General features: G+C 44.0%; 1 protein-coding gene across 7 annotated transcripts in view; it reads right to left on the reverse strand.

Annotated features, from left to right (window-relative positions):
- Positions 1-887: 887 nt before the first annotated feature.
- ZBTB38 (zinc finger and BTB domain containing 38) overlaps positions 888-20,546 on the reverse strand; it is an 85,836-nt gene continuing 66,177 nt past the window's right edge. For 6 of the 7 annotated variants that reach the window (XM_023739346.1, XM_023739348.1, XM_004385081.3 and 3 more), the window contains one exon: positions 13,902-20,408. In XM_023739346.1, the coding sequence (XP_023595114.1) occupies positions 16,830-20,408 (3,579 nt within the window). In that variant the 3' untranslated portion in view covers positions 13,902-16,829. Of the gene's footprint in view, positions 1,397-13,901; positions 20,409-20,546 lie in introns of those variants that run through there. The other variant, XM_023739349.1, reaches the window with a different exon arrangement.

Raw genomic sequence — 20,546 nt, forward strand, 5'->3', positions numbered from 1 at the left:
TGAGCCAATCACTGTGACTATGGAAATACAAAGTATTGATTGGCTTAATCCTGGGTCACACGCGTCTTTTTCAGAGCTCTTGCTAGACAAATGGACAGCTTCCTCCCCTTCTCACGGGATTTCTTGCTGCCACTGTGACTTGTATATCCTTCTGGTATCATAGGATCATCGTACATCCATTGCCCAGTGGCTGTGGGGTGCAATTACCTGGCTGCCTTGGTGGAGGTCAGGCCACACCTCCTAATGGCTCCTGTAGTTAGTATTCTCACATGGTCCCTGAGGCTGGCAGCATCTTGGCTCTAGGCAGTATATGAAGTGGGTGTTGTCAGGTGGTAATTCAATGGTGTTGCGGTGCTCTACTATTCCCGTCCTACAAACGCATGGTTTCTCCCCCTTCACCCTCCATGAATGGACCACCCCAGTGGCATCTTTTTGCTCTATTGGTGGCCACTTGAGAGAGCTGGAAAGTTGGTCCACTGTACTCAGCTACTATCATGGCTGGAGTCCCTGGGCGATGCAAATGGTTAAAGTTCTTGGCTGCCAACCAAAAGTTTGTTGGTTCGAGTCTACCCAGAAATGCCTTGGAAGAAAGACCTGGCAATCTACGTCTGAAAAATCAGCCATTGAAAACCCTAAGGAGCACAGCTCTACTCTGACACCCATGGGGTCACCATGAGTTGCAGTTGACTCGACAGCAACTTGTTTTTACCATCATATCTCACTCCCGGCCCACAGGTGGCTCATATGTGCTTCTTATTCCATGCAGGCTGTCCACAGGTACTTTCTCTTTTCACCTCCTCCACTGGGCTGCACCACTCCATGCCATACCACTGTACCATCTCTACTCTGTAGGGGGTCTCAGCCCATTTTGTATGTGTGTGGGGGTGGGGGTGGGGTTTGCTCCCAGTAATCCCATGGAGTGAGATGAATTTGTTAAGGTACAGTCCCAGGTCGGTGGGGTCAAATGGGAAAAGGCCGTAGAAACTGCCGTTCTGTGTCTCAGTTATTGCCTGTTTTACTCTGAGTATTAACGTTAAACTAAAACCCTGTAGGTTTGGGATATCGAGGGGTAGGTACTACTGAGAGGAATGGCTGATGGTATGCATACACTTGGTTAGTGCAACATTTACCTTTATTTTCTTCAATAAGCTAAGCAAGAAGCACGTTAATGGAGAGGATGCCGGGAGAGGGGCAGCCATGGCTTTATTGTGATAGGTCTCTCTGCTTGCCTGCTGCTGACTCCCACCTGGTACGTCAGTGACCTCTGCTGGCAAGATTTTCTTCTCTGGTTTGCACAAAGGCTGGCATCACCTTCTGGTCTGTGGGTCTCTTTCAGTGTTCTTGATTGCCATGCAGTGAGGGTTCCACCGGCTGGGCTTTCAGGCTAAAACCTTTACTGGGGAAGGAGGGAGTTTACAGCAGTCAGGAGCATTAGCACAGATCTTATCCTGCCTCCATAGGCTTTCTCGCAAACACAGACAACTTGTTTACAGTACTCACTTTTCATATATAAACATGTTTTGTTTCCCTTTTTAAAAAATACTTTTCTCAAAAAGGACATGTTTAAAAACAAGTTTCACATAAACACATCTGTGGAATTTCATAAGAACAACATGTCTGCAGTTTGACAAAGTAAGGTGAAAACACTCTGTCAAAATAAGTTCAAAGACTTACACAAATCACACAGTTCATTTTGTTGCTATATGTCACCCCATCACATCTCACCCACAAATAAACGTGAAATGCTGTTGTTGGACGAGGCCTAGTCCATACACAAGTCATGCAGACCTTTTTCTTTAACACTGGGAGACTCCAGGGCAGAAAGTTGGACAGCAAAGTTGAACCCATCATAATAGGCCTCAAGGGCCATGCTGATGCAGACTTGCTGACTAAGCAACGCTAGTCCACAAAGACGAACTAGGAAGAAAGGCCTGGAGATCTACTTCCAAAAATCAGTGAATGAAAACCCTATGGATCACAATGGTCTGATCCACAACCGATCACGGGGATGGTCCAGGACTGGGCAGTGTTTCCTTGTGCATAGAGTCGCCATGAGCTGGGGACCGCCTCAATGGCAGCTAACAACAGCAACAGCTATGTCTCCACATGGAAGTTTCCTCATGATTTGTTGTTAAATAAACTAAATAAGATACTGAGTTGTGTATGCAGTGGGCTCTAATTCATGAAAAAAAAGAAAAAGAAAGAAAAAATACTAGTTCAGACACACACACATACATGCTTGGGTCTAGACAGACTAACTATAAAAGGGGACCCAAGATTCAGTAACAATGCATGCCTTTAGGGAGAAACCTGGGGGCCAGGGCGGGAAGGGGACTGTCCCTGGGGGGCACAGTGAAGCACGTAACTACTAACTGTAAGGCTGACTGTTGAACTCACTCGGCGGAGCCTCAAAAGACAGGCCTGGCGATCTGCTTCCAAAAGGTCACAGCCTGGAAAACTCTACAGAGCAGTTCTACTCTGCACACACGGGGTCGCCAGGAGTCGGAATTAATGGCAACTAAAAACAAAAAATCCTTTTGTACTATTTTGAAAATTTCTTTTACCGTGTACATGCACGCGCTTTAAATACATACATAATACATAAGCACATACAAACACAAGGTCTGCTTCCAGTGTTATTAATCATTTCCCTTAACTGTAAGAGTTCCTGGAACTTGAGGCCGACAGATCTTCACAAATGTCCACATCGCTGGGGCCATCTATTCTGACATGCTTGCTTTCATCTGTGAAAGCCCAGCTGAATGGTGAGGTAAAGGCACTGAGAAGTGAAGGCTCAGTGTTCCTTGAGCAGCGCCAAGTGAGGGGTGCAGTGCACGGGGAAGGGGTGTAGTCTGAGCACCAGCACGTCCATATCCAAGGTTGAGGAACTGTCAGTAAACCGGGGTTCTCATTTCCTACGTGGAGGCTCCTCACTCAGGGCCGGTGGAGTCCTTGGACTTGGACCTTTAGTTTCTGCATCTATGAAACGGTGAAAATAGTACGCTCCTTCCACGGTCTTCTGAGGAATAAAGACGAAAGCAGCCGGCACAGTCCCTAGCTCAGTCAGTTTTAGCAGAATCATGTGTTTTGTCATCATTTTGATTGACTTTTATTCAACGTGTCCTCAAAGGAGGTACACAACCAGAGGCCTAACTTGGGGGGGGGGGCAGGTAGGGCGCAGTGTCCGGGGCGACAAGTGCACCGCTTGAGGTGGGGCGCCAATTAGCGCAGTGGTTAAGAGCTCGGCTGCTAACCAAACGGTCAGCAGTTAGAATCCACCAACCACTCTTTGGAAATCCTACGGGCGATTCTGCTCTGTCCTGTGGGGTCTCAGTGAGTTAAAATGGACTCGACGGCAGCGGGTTGGGTTTCGGTTTTAGCGCCATCCGTTTCCATGGCCAGCTGTGAGAGATCATACAGTAATTTAACACTCAGTTGTCCTAGGCGCTCTTTTCCGTAGTTAGGTTACGTGCGTAACCTATACTGGTGAGGGTCGACTATGGTGTTGGATGTTCTCGGTTTGAATCCTGCCTCTGCTGTTTATTGCTCCCTTTGAAGATTTTTTTTGGAGGAGGGCCCCCCCACCCCCGATCCCCAGCTCAGAGAACTTTATTCCACACTCCATGAGTATGAACATATTTGTCATCAATTAGGGAAAGCTAGCCTGAGATGGAAACCAACGCAGAGGAAAGTAGAGAACAGGGAACCACAGAAGGAGAGAGAGAGAATATCATTTTGCTTGAGCCCTTGGATCCAGCTTTGCTTAAAGCCAGCTGCATCCCTGAGCTTCCTGTATCATGAACAGCGTCTGACTCAGTTGCCTTGTTCTCGTGTCATGATGTGGAAAGAGTGTAAGAGTGCGCTAGAAACCAGGTCATGTGTCCCGTCCCCCCCGTCCCCACCCAGTCACCTTCTATCTGAACCATGGGTGGGGTATGCCCTACCTGATCCAGATAGTCTGAAGGTGGGACTGAGGTGTGAGGGGCTAAGGGGTGGTTTCTAAAGGAAAACCGGGTGCCTTTACCATAAAAAATAGGAAGGGACTCAACAGGAAAACCCACAGCTGTCCATCATATTGAGCAGAGGGAGGGAGCAGTGTGGGGGAGGAAGGAGGGCACCTTGGACAGGCCATTGCTTTTCTTAGGATGGACTCTATTCAAGGCTCCGAAGGGCATATGCCTTGCATGGGCAGCTGGAAGTTTCATGATAAGCTGGGTGCCCAGGAGGCCCTGCAGAGAAACAAGACGAGAGGGAGTCCTTGTGAAATAATAAAGGATTTTAGTAGCACTGTGGAGATTGGGCCCCAATATTGTCTCCTCCATTCCCCCAGCCCAGACTTGCCCAGTCTGGCCAGATTTCTGTGAGGCCTAGATATTTTCTCCCTGCTCAGGAGTTGTCTCAAACTTAAATGGGCCAAGTAGTTCTACTTCTGTGGTAGCTGCTGATCGATGCCCCCTCCCCACTCAGAGAGTCTCTTTCCTGTTAGTTTTCCCGGAACTGTCTTGGTTTTAGCACTGCAATGACACTTCTGGGAGAACCCTTAGTCCTGGGCAAAGCGGGGTGGCTGGTCACCCTAGAATGGTAAATGGGTACACTCGGTAGATAACTCACACCTGAGATCACCATGCTGATTGATGCTGGGGACCCAGAGATAAGTAAGGAAGCTCTGGGCTCGGCTGGAGGAGTTTGCCTTCAGATAACAGAGAGAGACTTGTAAACCGACTATCCCAGAGAGCTGTGGTGGGGTTGAGGCGAAGGCAAGCAGAGGTCTGAGGGGCTGTCTTGTAAAACACTGCAAGGAAGAGGTTTTTGAAGGGGATTTTTTTGGAGGGGTGTGAAAATATATACAACAAAACATATACCACTTTAACAATTTCTACATGTACAATTCAATGACATTGGCTACATTCTTCAAGTTGTGCCACCTTCCTCAACAACCTTTTCCAAATTATTTCACCATCATTAACACAAACTCACTGCCCCCTCCCCACCCCAAGCTTCTCATCTATCCTTTCAAGTTGCTGTGGTCAGTTTGATCACATATAATTCTTTAAAGGAGTATAATGCTTAATGTAGACATACTTTTCTAATTAGGCTAAACTGTTATTTGGTTCAAAGATGACTTCAGAGGATGGTTTCAGTTTGAGGTTTAAAGATTTCCACAGGGTAATAGTCTCGGTGTGTGTGTGTGGGGGGTCGTCTGGTCTCAATTACTCCAGAAAGTCTGGATTCCATGAGAATTTGAAATTCCATTCCTCATTTTCTCCCTTTTGATCAGGATTCTTCTAAAGAATCCTTGCCGTAAATGTTCAGTCATGGTAGCCGTGCACCATCCAGTTCTTCTGGTCTCATGGCAAAGGAGGCAGTTGTTCATGGAGGCAGTTGGACATGTATTCCATTTCTGAAGGGACTTTTGAATTAGGTTGTAGTTAGTTGTTAGGTGCCGTCAAGTTGATTCCAACTCATAGTGAGCCTATCTACAACAGAACAAAACACTGCCCGGTCCTGCACCATTCTCACAATCGTTGTTATGCTTGAGCCCATTGTTGCAGCCACTGTGTCAGTCCATCTCAGTGAGGATCTTCCTCTTTTTCACTGAACCTCTACTTTACCAAGCATGATGTCCCTCTCCAAGGACTCGTCTCTCCTGATAACATGTCCAAAATATGTGAGACGAAGTCTCGCAGACTCCCTTCTAAGGAGCATTCTGGCTGTACTTCTTCCAAGACACATTTGTTCATTCTTCTGGCTGTCCATGATATACTCAATATTCTTCACCAACACCATAATTCAAAGGCATCAGTTCTTCTTTGGTCTTCTGTATTTGTTGTCCAGCTTTCACGTGCATATGAGGCAATTGAAAACACCATGGATTGGGTCAGGCGCACCTCAGCCTTCAAAGTGACATCTTTGCTTTTCAACACTTTAAAGAGGTCTTTTGCAGTAGATTTGCCCAATGCAATATGTGCTTTGATTTCTTGACTGCTCCTTCCATGGGCGTTGATTGTGGATCTAGGTAAAATGAAATCCTTGACAACTTCAATCTTTTCTCCGTTTATCATGATGTTACTTATTGGTCCAGTTGTGAGGATTTTTGTTTTATGTTGAGGTGTAATCCATACTGAAGGCTGTGGTCTTTGATCTTCAATAAATGCTTCAAGTCCTCTTCACTTTCAGCAAGCAAAGTTGTGTCATCTGCATATCGTAGGTTGTTAATGAGTCTTCCTCCAATCCCGATGCCGTGTTCTTCTTCATATAGCCCGGTTTATTGGATTATTTACTTAGCATACAGATTGAATAAGTATGGTGAAATGATACATCCCTGACATATACCTTTCTTGACTTTATCCCCTTGTTCTGTTGGAAGGACTGCCTCTTGGTCTATGTACAGGAGCTGAACAGAAGATTTCAAAGGGCGGCTAGAGAAGACAAAGTAAAGCATTATAATGAAATGTGCAAAGACCAGGAGATACAAAACCAAAAGGGAAGAACATGCTCAGCATTTCTCAAGCTGAAAGAACTGAAGAAAAAATTCAAATCTCAAGTTGCAATATTGATGGATTCTATGGGGAAAATATTAAATGAGGCAGGAAGCATCAAAAGAAGATGGAAGGAATACAAAGAGTCACTGTACCAAAAAGAATTGGTCACCGTTCAATCATTTCAGGAGGTAGTATATGACCAAGAACTGATGGTACTGAAGGAAGAGGTCCAAGCTGAACTGAAGGCATTGGTGAAAAACAAGGCTCCAGGAACTGACAGAATACCAATTGAGATGTTTCAACAAATGGATGCAGTGCTGGAGGTGCTCACTCCTCTATGCCAAGAAATTTGGAAGACAGCTACCTGGCCAACTGACTGGAAGAGATCCATACTTGTGCCCATTCCAAAGAAAGGTGATCCAACAGAATGTGGAAATTATCGAACAATATCATTAATATCATACACAAGTAAAATTTTGCTGAAGATCATTCAAAAGCGGTTGCAGCAGTACATTGACAGGGAACTGCCAGAAATTCAAGTTGGATTCAGAAGAGGACGTGGAATGAGGGATATCATTGCTGATGTCAGATGGATCGTGGCTGAAAGCAGAGAATACCAGAAAGATGTTTACCTGTGTTTTATTGACTATGCAAAGGCATTCGACTATGTGGATCATAACAAATTATGGATAACATTGCGAAGAATGGGAATTCCAGAACACTTAATTGTGCTCATGAGGAGTTTGAATTAGGTATTGAGAAATAATTATGCCTGTAGATGGGTAGGATGGGGGTTAGAATCGACATTTCAATGTGGCCAAGAGCTTGTACACAAACATGGTGAGATGAAAAGCCAGGCATTTTGGGGAGTGGTGCCAAGTTCACCCCTACCATTTGCAGGACCAGGGGTGTACGTATACATGGAAGCCTATATGTCATGTGCCTATATATTTAAATCTATAAACAAGGCCAGAAAATTGCCAATTAAATATGTTCTTCCTTGACAAATACACCTTTATACCAATCTAGAAGGCCAGGTTTGACTTGAGAATCCTTGGACTCGTTGGTGTTCCATGCTGGAATGAGATTGCATGAGAAGAGCTGGCTCCAGGGCTTCCCCCGACCTTACCTCCCCCCAGTCATCCCACACTGCTGGGAGCCTTGTGCACACACATGTGTTCAATGCAACACATCACAAACTCTGTCCCCTGCTAACAGTTGCTTGTTGGTCATTGTTGGGGCCTAGGGGCGTGACACCAGCAGGGAAGAGACCTGAGTAGGCCCTGGAAGTGGGCAGGAAATTCTCAGGTCCTGATTGTAGTCTGGGAGGAGGACACAGACTCTGGGTGGGCACAGGCCCGTTGGCCCTGAAGACTCTTTGCCCCGTGAGGCAGAGTCCTCTTGCCTGAGTCTAAGGATGGTACTGAGTGGTGAGGAAGGCCCAGTGGCTGGAATGTTGTCATATTCAGCATGAGCAATAGCAGAGGAGGCTCATTCTCATTATGATGAGAGATGACAAAAATAGTGACCCTGAATGCTTTCCTTTGGTTTTTAGGAAGAGAAACATCAGAAATAATGAGGTCTGATTTGGAAACGGCCTGCTGCTCTTCCCACTTGTCACCCTTACACAGACGTAGGGCATGTCTGAGTCTATGTGTGGGGCCTGGTCTTTTACTCCAGTAAAACAGAGAAACTAGAAATTAACAGGGCCTAAACTACACGAGGAAACCCTGGTGGTGTAGTGGTTCAGTGCTACAGCTGCTAACCAAAAGGTCAGCAGTCTGAATCCACTAGGCGCTCCTTGGAAACTCTATGGGGCAGTTCTACTCTGTCCTACAGGGTCGCTATGAGCCGGAATCGACCAGACGGCAACGGGAAGCTACACACTATCTCAGGTTGTCAGAATCTGGGAAGAGAAACTGGCCACTCCGGAGGTGAGTCAGCTTCTCTCTGGCAATACCCCACTGCTCATGTGAAATGAGTCACCTTTTCGAAATAGAGGTGGCATTTTCTTGCCCTTCCATTAAAGGGGCCGAGACGTGTATAAGACAAGAGATGATCCAGATTTTTAGGGCTATGATATTATACAGCAGGGGGCACTGGAGTAGTTTGAAGATTCTGATTTAGGGGGAGGTGTATCTCAAATTCTAGCTCCCTAGTCCAAATATTTGCTGTAGTTAGTTGTTAAGTCAGCTCTGACTCGTAGTGACCTTATGGGTAACAGAACGAAACGTTGTCCTGTCTTGTGCCATCTTCGTGATAGTTGGTATGTTTGCGTCCATTGTTGTGGGTGTTGTGTCAATCCATCTCAGTGAGGGTTTCCCGCATTTTTGCTGATCCTCTACTTGGTGTCCTTTTCGAGAGCTTGGTCTTTCCTGATGATGTGTCCAAGCCTGAGGTAGTCCTATAGCTGATCCTTTTGAATAGCCAACTAGAAGTTTCAGATTTTAACTATTTATAAGGAAAAACAATACACAACATATACACACACTTGGTGTTTAGAACCACCACACAGAAGTCATTGCTACTCTGCTGGGTAGAGGCCAGTGCTTGATGCTGCTGGAGGAGCTCTAAGGCACCAAGCTGGGAGTGAAGACGTCCTCTTGGACATCCAGTCCAGTGGAGTCTTTAGATGACTCCAGCCCCTCTGCCGTCTGACTGCAACTGCATGAGAGGCTCCACTCAGTTGATTCCAGTCAAATCACAGAAGTTTTAAGTCACTAAGATTTGTGGCACTGCACAGCAAAAATAACCATACGAAACTCTAGAGGGGATGATGGTAATAATGGGGATGATGATAATTATGTTTACTCCCCAGGGGTGAGGATTAGATGAGTTAATACTCGTAAGATGCTTAGAAGAGTGCCTGGTAATGCTAAGTGCTATAGAAGAACATGCTGAATTAAAAAAAAAAAAAAGTGACCTAGGACTCTGAAGGGCTTAGAACCTCACACCAATAAACACTGATTTTGAGGAAAGGGTGATAGTTGTCAATGTCTCAGTCCCAGGTCTTCCAGTAAATACCTTAGTCAATGTGGAATCAGTTGATGGTGGTGAACCAGTGTCCTGGGAACCAAGGCTTGGTGTTGGTCCTGTCCCTGAGCCTGGACAAGCCCCTAAACTTCCCTTTGCCTCAGGGCCCATATCTTTAAAACACAGACATGAATCACTGCCACTACAACAGGTGTGTGGAGGGACAAATATAAAAATAGTTGTGAAGAACAGGATTATTCAGCCTCACTGACACACCTCTTTTCTGACCCCTCTATTTGTGTTTGTCTATCAGACACTGAGGTGTCTGCATTTCTTATATTAGACTCTGTAGTTATTGAATAAAACTAGTCTCCTTCCAATACTCTCAACTCCCTTGCCTCCTCATCCTTTGGTTCCATGCTGCATGGTGGAACCATGACCCTCAACCCTTCTACTTGTAGCTACCTTTCCATGTCTTTCTTCTCCCCTTGATAGCCAAGCTTCTTGAAACAAGAGACCTCACTCATTGTCTCCACGTCAGCTCTCCATCTGCCCCTCAGCTTCCACCTGCCCACCACCACACTCAAACTACCCTTGCCAAGGTGACCAGTTGAGTCACTGGAGCCGGCTCATCTCTTCCCAACACCATGTTCAGTGATGTCATGTTTGTAGCTTAAAATAATTCACAGTGGGAGAGCTTACCCCACAGAAATTGGCAAACACTGTCTGTCAGGGTGTTTTCCCTCCCCAGAGGGCTGGTTGTTAAACATTTACCAGCACACCACTGCCAGCGACCTTCTAGTTGCTGAGTGCAAAGAGCACTTTCCATACTTGGCTTCAGCTGCACTTGACATAACTGTTTGCTCCTTACTGAGAGTCTTTCCATCTTTATCTTTCTAGCTTCCACTCTCCCAATTTTCCTTATACTTCTTGGGTCTCCTCTCTGCCTCAGGCTCTTATTTGACTCATCTTTCAAATATTGGTGTTTTCCAGGATTCCGTCTTCTTTCTCTATACAATCTTCATGGGGGACATCTTGCATTCCCATAGTTTCAACAGCTCCAAAGCCAAAAGGTTATCCTTGACCCCTCCCTCACTCTCACTTCCCATATCCAATCCAACATCAGGTCCTGCTGGTTTCATCTCAACAGCTCTCAAATCTGTCCCCTTCTTTCCGTCTTCACTACCACCACCTCATCCAAGCCATTATTATCTCCAGCCGGCACCACTACAATAGCTTCCTAATTGCTCTACTTCTGGCCACTAATGTCTTCCAAGCCATTCTCTACATTCCAGCCACAGTGACTTTTTAACAATACAAAACTGATGAAAATACCTCTTCTCATTCCGACCTACTTTAAACAATTCAAATGTTTTCTGTTGCTCTTAGGATAAGATCCAAATCCTCAGCATGACCTAGGAGGCCCTAAATGGCATGGCTCCTATCCTCCAGTCTCATCTCCAATCCATCTCTCTTGCACACTGGCCACCAACGGTCTCCAATATACTTTGTTTCCTCCAGAGGCAGAACATTGTACATGTGATTCCCCCTGCTTGGAAGACCTGTCCCCTTTCAATTCCTGTCCATCTTTCAGATGTCAGTTCAAAAGTTATTTCCTCAAGGATGACATTTCTTGAACTTTTAGGTTAGCTCCCCCTATTAGATGTCCTCAGAGCTCTATGTTTTTTTTTTTTTTCATAGCTCTTACCACAGTTGTAACTATTCAGCTTATGGTGTTCCCCACTAGATAATGAGCTCCAGGGACTATTTGTTTGGGCCACTCTTTTATTCCTAGTACCAAGCTCAAATAGTTTTGAATGATTAAGTCATGACTTTCATATCCGTTTCTCCAGTTCAGTCCTCTCTTCTGAATTTCTCATCTATGTATCTAGTTGTCTGCTGGTAACTTCATCCTTCCAATCGCTTAGGCCCAAAACCTTGCAGTCGTCCTTCACTCCTCTTTTTCTCATCTCCTGGTACTTAAGGAAACCTTGGTGGCATAGTGGTTAAGAGTTTGGCTGCTAACCAAAAGGTTGGCAGTTTGAATCCACCAGGCACTCCTGGGACCTATGGGGCAGTTCTACTCTGTCCTACAGGATGGCTATGAGTCAGAACCAACTCGACAGCAAACGGGTTTGGCTTTGTGTGTGTGTGTGTGGGGGGGGGGGGACTTAAACCACCAGCAAATCCTATCAGATATACCTTCAAAAGATATCCAGAAATTCAGCCAGACATACTATGTGTGCCCTGATGGAAGAACATAACCCATCCTAGGAAGTAGTGTTGCTACTTCTCAGACTGTGAGAAACTCTACAGGACAAACCACCCAAATTTCTTCAAAAAGAAATGGCAAGGAAGGAAGAAAATAAAAAGCTAGATACAGGGGGAACCTATAGATTAAAAGACACTTGGATATAGCAACCAGTTGTAGTATGTAACCTTATTTGGGTTCTGATTCAAACTGTAAAAAAAAATTATGGCAATATGAGGCCATCAGATATTTTAACTGATGGGGTTCATTTTTTTCAGGTATGATATTGGAATTATGGTTATATTAAAATTGCTTTTTAGATATATACTGAAATATTTACAGCTGAAATAGCATGATGCCTGGGACCTGCTACAAAATATGATAGGCGGAAAGTTGGCAAGGATATAGATAAAACAAGATTGTCCATGAATTGTTGATTGTTGAAGATGGATGATGGCTACACTAGGGTTCACTATACTATTCTACTTTTGGTTATGTTAGGAATTTTCCACACTAAAAGGTTAAAAAATATCCAGAATCTGACCTGCTCTTACTACTTCTACACCCACCATTGCTTAAGTCCTTGTCATCTCTCAGCCGGACTACTGCCATAGCTTCTATCTTATCTTCCTGCTTCCACCCTTGCCCCACCCTAGTCTATTCATTCCACTGCAGTCACAGGGAGCCTTTTAAACACATTAGGGAGGGACAGATTACCCAATAAGCAAGGTATGCATGGGCTTACTTACTAATCTGTAGTGTACAATTTCACCTGAGTTTCACCAGGTGATGAGTGAGCAATAGGAATGAAAAGACCTGAATAAAAGAATATGTACATACAAGATTGCCTTGCACAATTTGTTTTTATGCTTTTAATTCAATTACTTTCCCAATTGCTACAAATTCTTTCAATGTTATATCTGTTGTTTTGCTGGATAATGATGTTAGTTTTAGTAGATACTGTTGTTAGTTGCCATTGAGTAGATTCCAACTCATGGGCATCCCCACGTGTGCGGAGTAGAACTGCTCCATAGGTTTTCAAGATTGTGACCTTTTCGAAGCAGATTGCCAGACCTCTCTTCTGAAGCGCCTGAGTGGGCTGAACTGACAACCTTTTGCCTAGTAGTTGAGTGCTTAACCATTTGTGCCACCCAGGGACCTAGCAGAGACTAGTTATCAAATTTTTGGTGGATTTGCTTTGGATTGCCCTTCAAATATGAAATCGATGCTACTGACCTGCATTAACAGGACTCGAAATTTGAGTTCCTTCCCGTGTTGGGTGACAGATTATGCTGCGGAGCCGAGTCACGGGCACTCCTTTTCAATAATCCATGGTGACTAATCCCACAGATGTGCAAGAGGATTAGTAAAGGTTAGGAATGATTATGGTAAACAGACTTTTCTTTATGTGAAAAATTACTAGCTTATGGCGGCATTATAATTTTGCTCCATATCCTAAAAAAAAGTGTATAAACTCTTAAAAACTCATTACGAAAGGACAAGATCCCAAGATATGAGAGCTGAACGCCCAAGGCACTGACTGAGGCTTCAGCGAGTGATACATCAATGCGGAGACAGCTGACGGTGAGCCTAACCAACCAACCAACCAGTTGCCATCAAGTCGACTCTGATTCTTGGCAACTCCACGTGTGTCAGAGTGAGCGCCACAGAGTTTTCGATGGCTGATTTTTCAGAAGCAGGGCACCAGGCCTTTCTTCCAAGGTACCTCTGGGTGGACCTGAACCTCTAACCTTTTAGTTAGCAGTTGAGGGCTTACCTGTTTGCACCACCCAAAAGATGAACTCATCACTGCCTAATTTTAGCCAGCGCCACACCAGTCAGATCAACTACCATCCCCAAACTGCATTACCTTGCCACGTCTCTCTCTCCATCAGTTTATGTTAAGCACTTTTCTCTAAAGTGTCAACAAGGAAAAAAAACATGGGCTGTGGAGTGAGGCAGAACTGGGTTGGAATCCTGGCAGTGCGATCTTCTCAAAATCACCATAAAATGAGGGTAACGCCTACCGGCAGGGGTGGACGGAATGAATGGAAGCCCATGTAAGGAACTCTGAAAAACGCCTGATATTCAATAAACGTAATTTGTTTCCTGTGGATGGGTACAGCAGAATACTTCCAGAAAACATTTTACTCTTTGATTTATAAGATCAGGCCTAGCCGAAGCACTAAATTACAAGAAAACTTCAATCCCTCTTATACCATTTTTTAAAAAAAAGTCACCTTCCATTTGAGTCCTAAGCATGTAAGTAGGTGCCACGGAACGCAAGGAAGTAAGGAAACCGAACTTTAGTGACTGAATAACATGTGAAACAAAGCCATGACTCACAGAGCTGAAAGAGCTGCTTGGCTGTACAAAGAATTAACACTGAAACATTTAAAAAGAGACTTAATGTAGGAATAAGCTATTTTAATCAAGCAAAAACAAATTTATATTCATTATTTCTAAAAATAAAATTAGACTTTTCCAACCCTTAACATCTGCATTTAATATCTTCTAACCAAAATACAGATGCTAAAACAGCAAATTACAATATATCTTGTACAGCATACAGTATGTTCACTGTTTACACTTACTTAAATTCTAGTTGGTCATTAGGTACTCGATGCATACTTAAACATCACTCATAATAAAATTTTCACAATTAACAAAAAAATGTGACAAGGCTGTCTTAAAATGGCTCTGCTATAAATTGTATAGAATATACAGTTACAAAGTCAAGTATTTTTTATCAAAATATACACCCCTCCCTGAAACTAACACAAGCTATCAACATTTTAAACGAATAATACAATTATAGAAAATATTTGAAAAATTATTTTTTCATGTATAAATATTCTGCCATATTTACTTTGGTCTAGAATTATCAGCATACAAGTCCACTTAAAAAATATCCACATGTAAGGGCTGGGAGACATGATGACATTTAATAATTTTATATTTCGAGTTACCTCAAATCAAAACGGCTAAGATACACAGTAATTCTCCTTGATTTCATAATTCTAATTCAGATAAAACAAATTAGTGGATCACAGGATTGCTTATTCAATATTCTAATCAATTCAAAAATGATTTTCATAAGCCCTTTGTGACTCTCTTTAACCAAACCCAAATGAAAAGTGCAGGTATACATACATACAACGTATAAAGTTGAATTCACTTGCATTTTCCCATTTTCCTCTACCATATAATACTGTACGTAAGTGAAAGTAGATGAACAAAAGATAAACGCAGATACAGTATTGGGGTTAACAGCAAAGTACTACAGTAAAAAAGGTCAGCTTTGATCATGTCCTCTTCTGGGTGTTGAAATGCTTTCTTACCCACCCAAATCCATACCAAGTCTTCTTCTTGGAGACATCACAAATTGGAGAGAAAAACCGAAGTCCTCTGAGCTACTTCTTCGTAATGAAAGCCTTGCAACCTTGGATTTCCATCTATCAAATCCAATGAATACGAATGCCTGCAGGTCACCCTTAAACCAGGTTCCAGATTCTGCTCATATTGGTGATCAAAGGGTAGGAATGTTTTCTCCCCTCCTATTCTGCCAGTTTAAAAAGAATCATGAGTTCCAGTTTCCCAGGAACCTAGTCCACAGGGTGAACCATCCTAAGGGGCAATTAGATTTTGAGGGCAATGTGGATGGTGTGGGTCAGCGTAAAAGAACTTTAAAAAAAAAAAAAGTGGGTTTTTAGCAAGGGGGCTAGATGTCTGCAAATATGAAGACAAGACAAGGCATCTGGCTTTGTGGATATACTTCTGAGTCATATAGGGAGGGAAAGAACCTTGTCACTCCATATCCTACCTCCCCATGCCCCTAAAACAAAGCTACTGTTTGAGGCGAGGAAGGTGGCCCCTTCCTCCCGCCCACTCAAGTTATTAAGAGTGGGAACTTTCTCTGTCGTCCTTTTGTTTTATACTAACATGTACTTGGGGGCTGCACAATCTCCAAGAAGGCTAATAATTGCAGGGATTAGGCTGTCACTTTCAAGAGCCTGGGAATTCACCACCATATGTGTGCCTGGCGCTAAATATCCTGCACCCTCCTTCAGTGGAACAGGAGATGTCAGGCTTTCTTTGAACCCTTCAGACTAGTTAAGTCTGTCTGGAATAGACCGCCACATCCACGGCCTTGTGATGACTGGAAGACTGCAGAGAGTTTCAAGAGAGTTTGACCCTCCTTCATTCTCTGGGGTGAGGCCACTGCAGAGTAATACACAGCACAAGTAATCACAGGTAAATTCTGGGAAGGCTCCCTCCCACATAGATAAGGCATGACCTATGTTTTCTGTGACTTGAGTAGACAAGTTCTAATAACAGCTCAGCCATAACTTCAAGAGAACAGCATTCCATCTAAAAGCATACACATGCTCTTAAGTCATAATCATAATGCTTTCTACTGATTTTTACATCAGTCCTCATTATTTGCAGATCTATTGCTCTTCGTTATAATTCTCTACAGGGGATATGAATAGTTAAACGTTATAGTGATTTATATAAGTATTTTACAAGGTTTGTGTTGCAGAAAAGTAGTTCTACAGAATGAAAGAATGTCCTACTTTAGGTTACTCATTTCACACATATTTTCAGCTATATTATTATTTCATACGTATCCATTAATTTAAACACATTTTCATAGTGCAGAAGCCAGACGGGAATAAAGACTTCCATGGCTCATTGACCTTTTAGCATATTTGTGAAGATGACATTTTCATGATATCTGACCCTTATGTTCTCCAGTGATTAAAGACAGTTCAGCAGCCAGTTCCTATTAGCATTTACTTAGAAAGTGTTTTAAATTAGGCTAAAATTAAACTCTTTTATTCACTGGTAGAAATACCACAGCTAAGAACTTCATTAACTCTCACAAGGTACTTGGGACACTGGAGGCTTCAGCTATTTTGGTTTTTGTGCACTTTGCATAAAGTTAATGCTAAAACCTAAAGTAGATACGAAAGTATCCTTTTGCTGGAATTTTCGCAAATGAGATTTTTTTTTTTTTTTACATGTCACTCCTTCATGACTGTCGTGTGAACAAAACAAAACTAAAAAAGAAAAAGAAAAACCCCACCAACTTTTATTTTTGAAGATTTTTCTATCACCACTCAAAGGACAACGTTTTCAACAATGGCGTGTGCATCATCCTTTTGGTCATTGTCTTCTGAATCAATGCAATGTGGATTCTCCAAGGGATTTGAGTTTTCCTGGTACACGTCACCTTCCATTTTCTCCTGCTGACCTGGGCTTCTGAATAAGTGTTTCTTCTGGTGCATTCCGAGGGCAGCAGCTGTTTTGCAAATTTTGGGGCACTGGAAGCAGGCATAGCCCTTCCCATTATGCTCTCGAACGTGCCTCTGCTCGTGATTCCTTTTTGTGGAGAGATATAAAAAACTCTGGAAGCAGAACTGACAGTGGTAACGCTTTTCACCAGTGTGGATTCTTTCGTGGATTTTGAGGGTTTCGTTCAGAGTGAAGGCCTTGCTGCAATACTGACAGACAAACTCCTTCAGGCCCAGGTGGATGCGTTCATGTTTCTGTAGGTTCCCTAGCACTGAGAAGCATCGCCCACACGTCTTGCACTCGTAGGGCTTCTCTCCCGTGTGACACCGCATGTGCATTTTGAGTGTGGAAGGGCTCTGGAACTGCTTGGCGCAGAGCTCACAGGTATGAGGCCTGGCAGTGAGATGTCGGTGGGGCCTGCCCTGGCTTCCAGGCGTGGCTCCTTTGTCTCCATCGCAGAGTTCACACTGCAGCTTGGGCATCTCTTTATTGTCATCCTCCTCAAAAGCCTTATCTTGAGGGGCCTTCCCCACAGCACAATCCAGTTCTGCTGGGTATTTGCATTTATTGCTTGGGCTCCTGTTCCCATGCTCTTTCCTCCAGCTGACTTTCCTCATTTTTCTCAGTTGTCTGGATTTCTTTTTGGGCTTGTAGTTGTAGTAAGGGCGCCATGGCTTGTCAGTGGAATCCTGGTCACTGGCCTCATCGAACATTTCGCTCATCTCCACACACTCCGACTGGCAAAGCCCCAGTGGGCTGTCACCCTTGGTTTCCGGGTAACTGTCCTGCAGCAAACTTTCCTCCTGCGTTTGGTATTTGGGTCTTCTCCCTCTTTTATAAAACAATTTGGACCCTAGGATATGTCTTTTCACAATGGCCTCGTTCCCAATTTTCACTGTTATTTGGCAAAGGGGCGCAACATTGCTGTTTGTGGAGGTTCCGGGTAGAGCAGGTTTTGCAATGTAGGTTTCGATTTTACTGGTTTCTTCAGTGACATTTGGGGTTTTGCTCAACGACCCTCCAGGATCAGCAACATATTTTGACTCCTCCGGTATTTCTCCCTTGTTATGTTGTATTGTTTTCTTTTTCTCCTTAATGCTTGCAACTTTAGTCCCTTTGTCTGGCTCAGGTTTGCTGTTGTCTTTCAGGGACTGACTGACAGCCAGGTCTGCGGGGGCTCTGTTGTTAGAGCTGGTCATGGCAGCAACAGCATTGCTGTGCATGATCACCGATGAAAACTGGCTACTGTGTACAATGACCGAGGGGGCTGAGCCACTGTAGCTGATCACAGAGGTGGACTTCTCACTGCCATTACTCACAGGCAGGACAGGCACACCCCCTGCCTGGAGGTCAGAATTGACGGCATTTTCAGTGGAGGAAACTGACACCTCAGCTGAATAAAAGTTATTGTCAACATCAAGTTTCACTGCCTCCTCTCCCCATTTGGTGCCCTCTGCATTTTGTACATTGGTGGAAGTGGGTATGTCCTGACAAGCAGATGCTTCCAATGGGATGGCTGGACTGGTGGTCAAGGTGTTTACACTGTCTTGGAAATTCAGTGTAGGTAATTCGGAGCTGTGTGGGTTCTGAATAACATAGGTGCCAGGTACAGACTCATTCATTTGACTGTTTTCTCGAACATTTTCATAGGAAGAATGTCGGTAGCTCTTATAAGGAGCCCTCTTGCATTTCATAGGCAGTAGCCTATAAAGTTTATATGGATAGACACTAGGTTTCAAGCCTCCATTTGCTGTTTTCTTACTGATGGAAAGTCTATGATCTATGGCATGGAAAGACTTCTGATGGTTTTTCAGTATATAGTAGGTCATGAAAGTTTCAAGGCAGAAAATGCACTGATACCGCCTTTCCCCCGTATGCCAAATTTCATGTCTTGTCCTGTATTCAGCCAATGCAAATACTTTGTTGCAGTAATGGCAAGGATATGTTCTTCTCCATGAGTGAACGTTTGCATGTCTACGGAGGCTGGATAGAGTCACGTAACTGCGTTTGCATACAACACAACTGTAGAGCATTTGTCCATTAACAAATTTAACCATGTGCTCCATCTCTGGCAAGGTACTTCCAGTACTGGAAAACTCACCAATCCTATTTTCAGATAATAAAGATTCTGGACCTGTGAATGAAGCTCCATTTTGTCCAATGGTAGGGTAGTTTTCTAAAAAGCGTTGGTTTCCTCCAGGAATGGGCATGTGGTTTGACCTCATACAGATCTGCTCATGCCGATCCAATCTGTTGAGGGTGGTGAATTGTTTGTTGCAGTACTTGCACACTAAAGGCTCCTCTGTTGGCTTGTGAAGCTGCATGTGGGCGCTGAGCAAAGCACTACTGTCGAAGGATTTGGAGCAACAGCTGCAATTGTAAACAAGAGGTGGAACCTCGGCTGCCGGCGGCCCAGGAACGTCAGAGGATTTATTCTCATCTTCCCTGGGAATATCGACATCTCCTTCGTTGTGGGGAGATTTTGACTGAGAGAGAATTGCAGCTGGCTGTGGGCTTCTTTCCTGATTAACCTCTAAGTTGGTTATTGGAGGGGGTGGTATGTTTTCTGTAGGTGGATCAGAATCTTGGGGTATGGAGAGTGTCTTTGGCTTGCGGCATGGTTTCGGCTTTGCTGCAAGAGCTTCGCCATTTTCTTTACCTGCTTTACCAGTCGAGCTGCTGGCCTCTTCACATACAGGCTGACTTCTGTAAGCTTCCGCCGCAGAAGAAACAGCGTAGGAGTGCTCCGCTAGTGTGCGGACGGGCTCCGGCTCCTGGCAAACGTTGGTCCTCTCTAGGCAAAGGCCACTTGTTCTCATGGAGTCGGAGACCTTTTTGAAACTTGCCCTCAAGTCCAGCGGAGAAAACATGTTATTACTATTTTCTGTTTCAGTGATGGAAAATGCATTTGTGATCCTTGGCCCATTGGTGATGGCTGGTTCTTCATGCCTTTTTTCATTTTTTTCTTCTTTAACTACTCCCTTCTCAGTAATACAAAATACATAGGGGCCTGGAGAATTTGAGAAGTGATGATCAGTAAGATCTTCCAAGAACGATATTCCCAGCTTTTTCCCTGCAGCTGCAAGATCAGTGACTGTTTCCTGTCTCCTGACGACGACTGTAGAGCTGTAGATATAATTAAGTATTTCTGTAAACACTTCAGCTTTGAGATCATCCAGCTCCAGGACATGGCTGGAAATACAGATGGTATGGCTCCAAAATATATTTTTGAAATAAAGGCTTGAAGCAGCCAGGACATTGCTGTGGGCTTTAAATTTTGTGTCTTCCACAATGATGGTGACATCACATAAAATTCCCCGAATTCGTTGCTCGTTTAAGATGGAGAGCACTGTGTCACTGTGGAAGTCGTCCTTGAGGTCCCTGGAAAGGGACATGACTGTCATCTGAAACAACAGGAGAGAAACGTCAGAGGCCCTTCCACAAGTGGCTTCTTCATTTATAGACCATTTTGAATAAACTCTCCTTCAAAAAAAAAATTTTGTTGCTCCCAGGACTAGGAGTCAACATTAGGAGCTGAATCT

Source organism: Trichechus manatus, unplaced genomic scaffold (genome assembly GCF_000243295.1).
Source record: "Trichechus manatus latirostris isolate Lorelei unplaced genomic scaffold, TriManLat1.0 scaffold00132, whole genome shotgun sequence".
Lineage (NCBI taxonomy): Eukaryota > Metazoa > Chordata > Mammalia > Sirenia > Trichechidae > Trichechus > Trichechus manatus.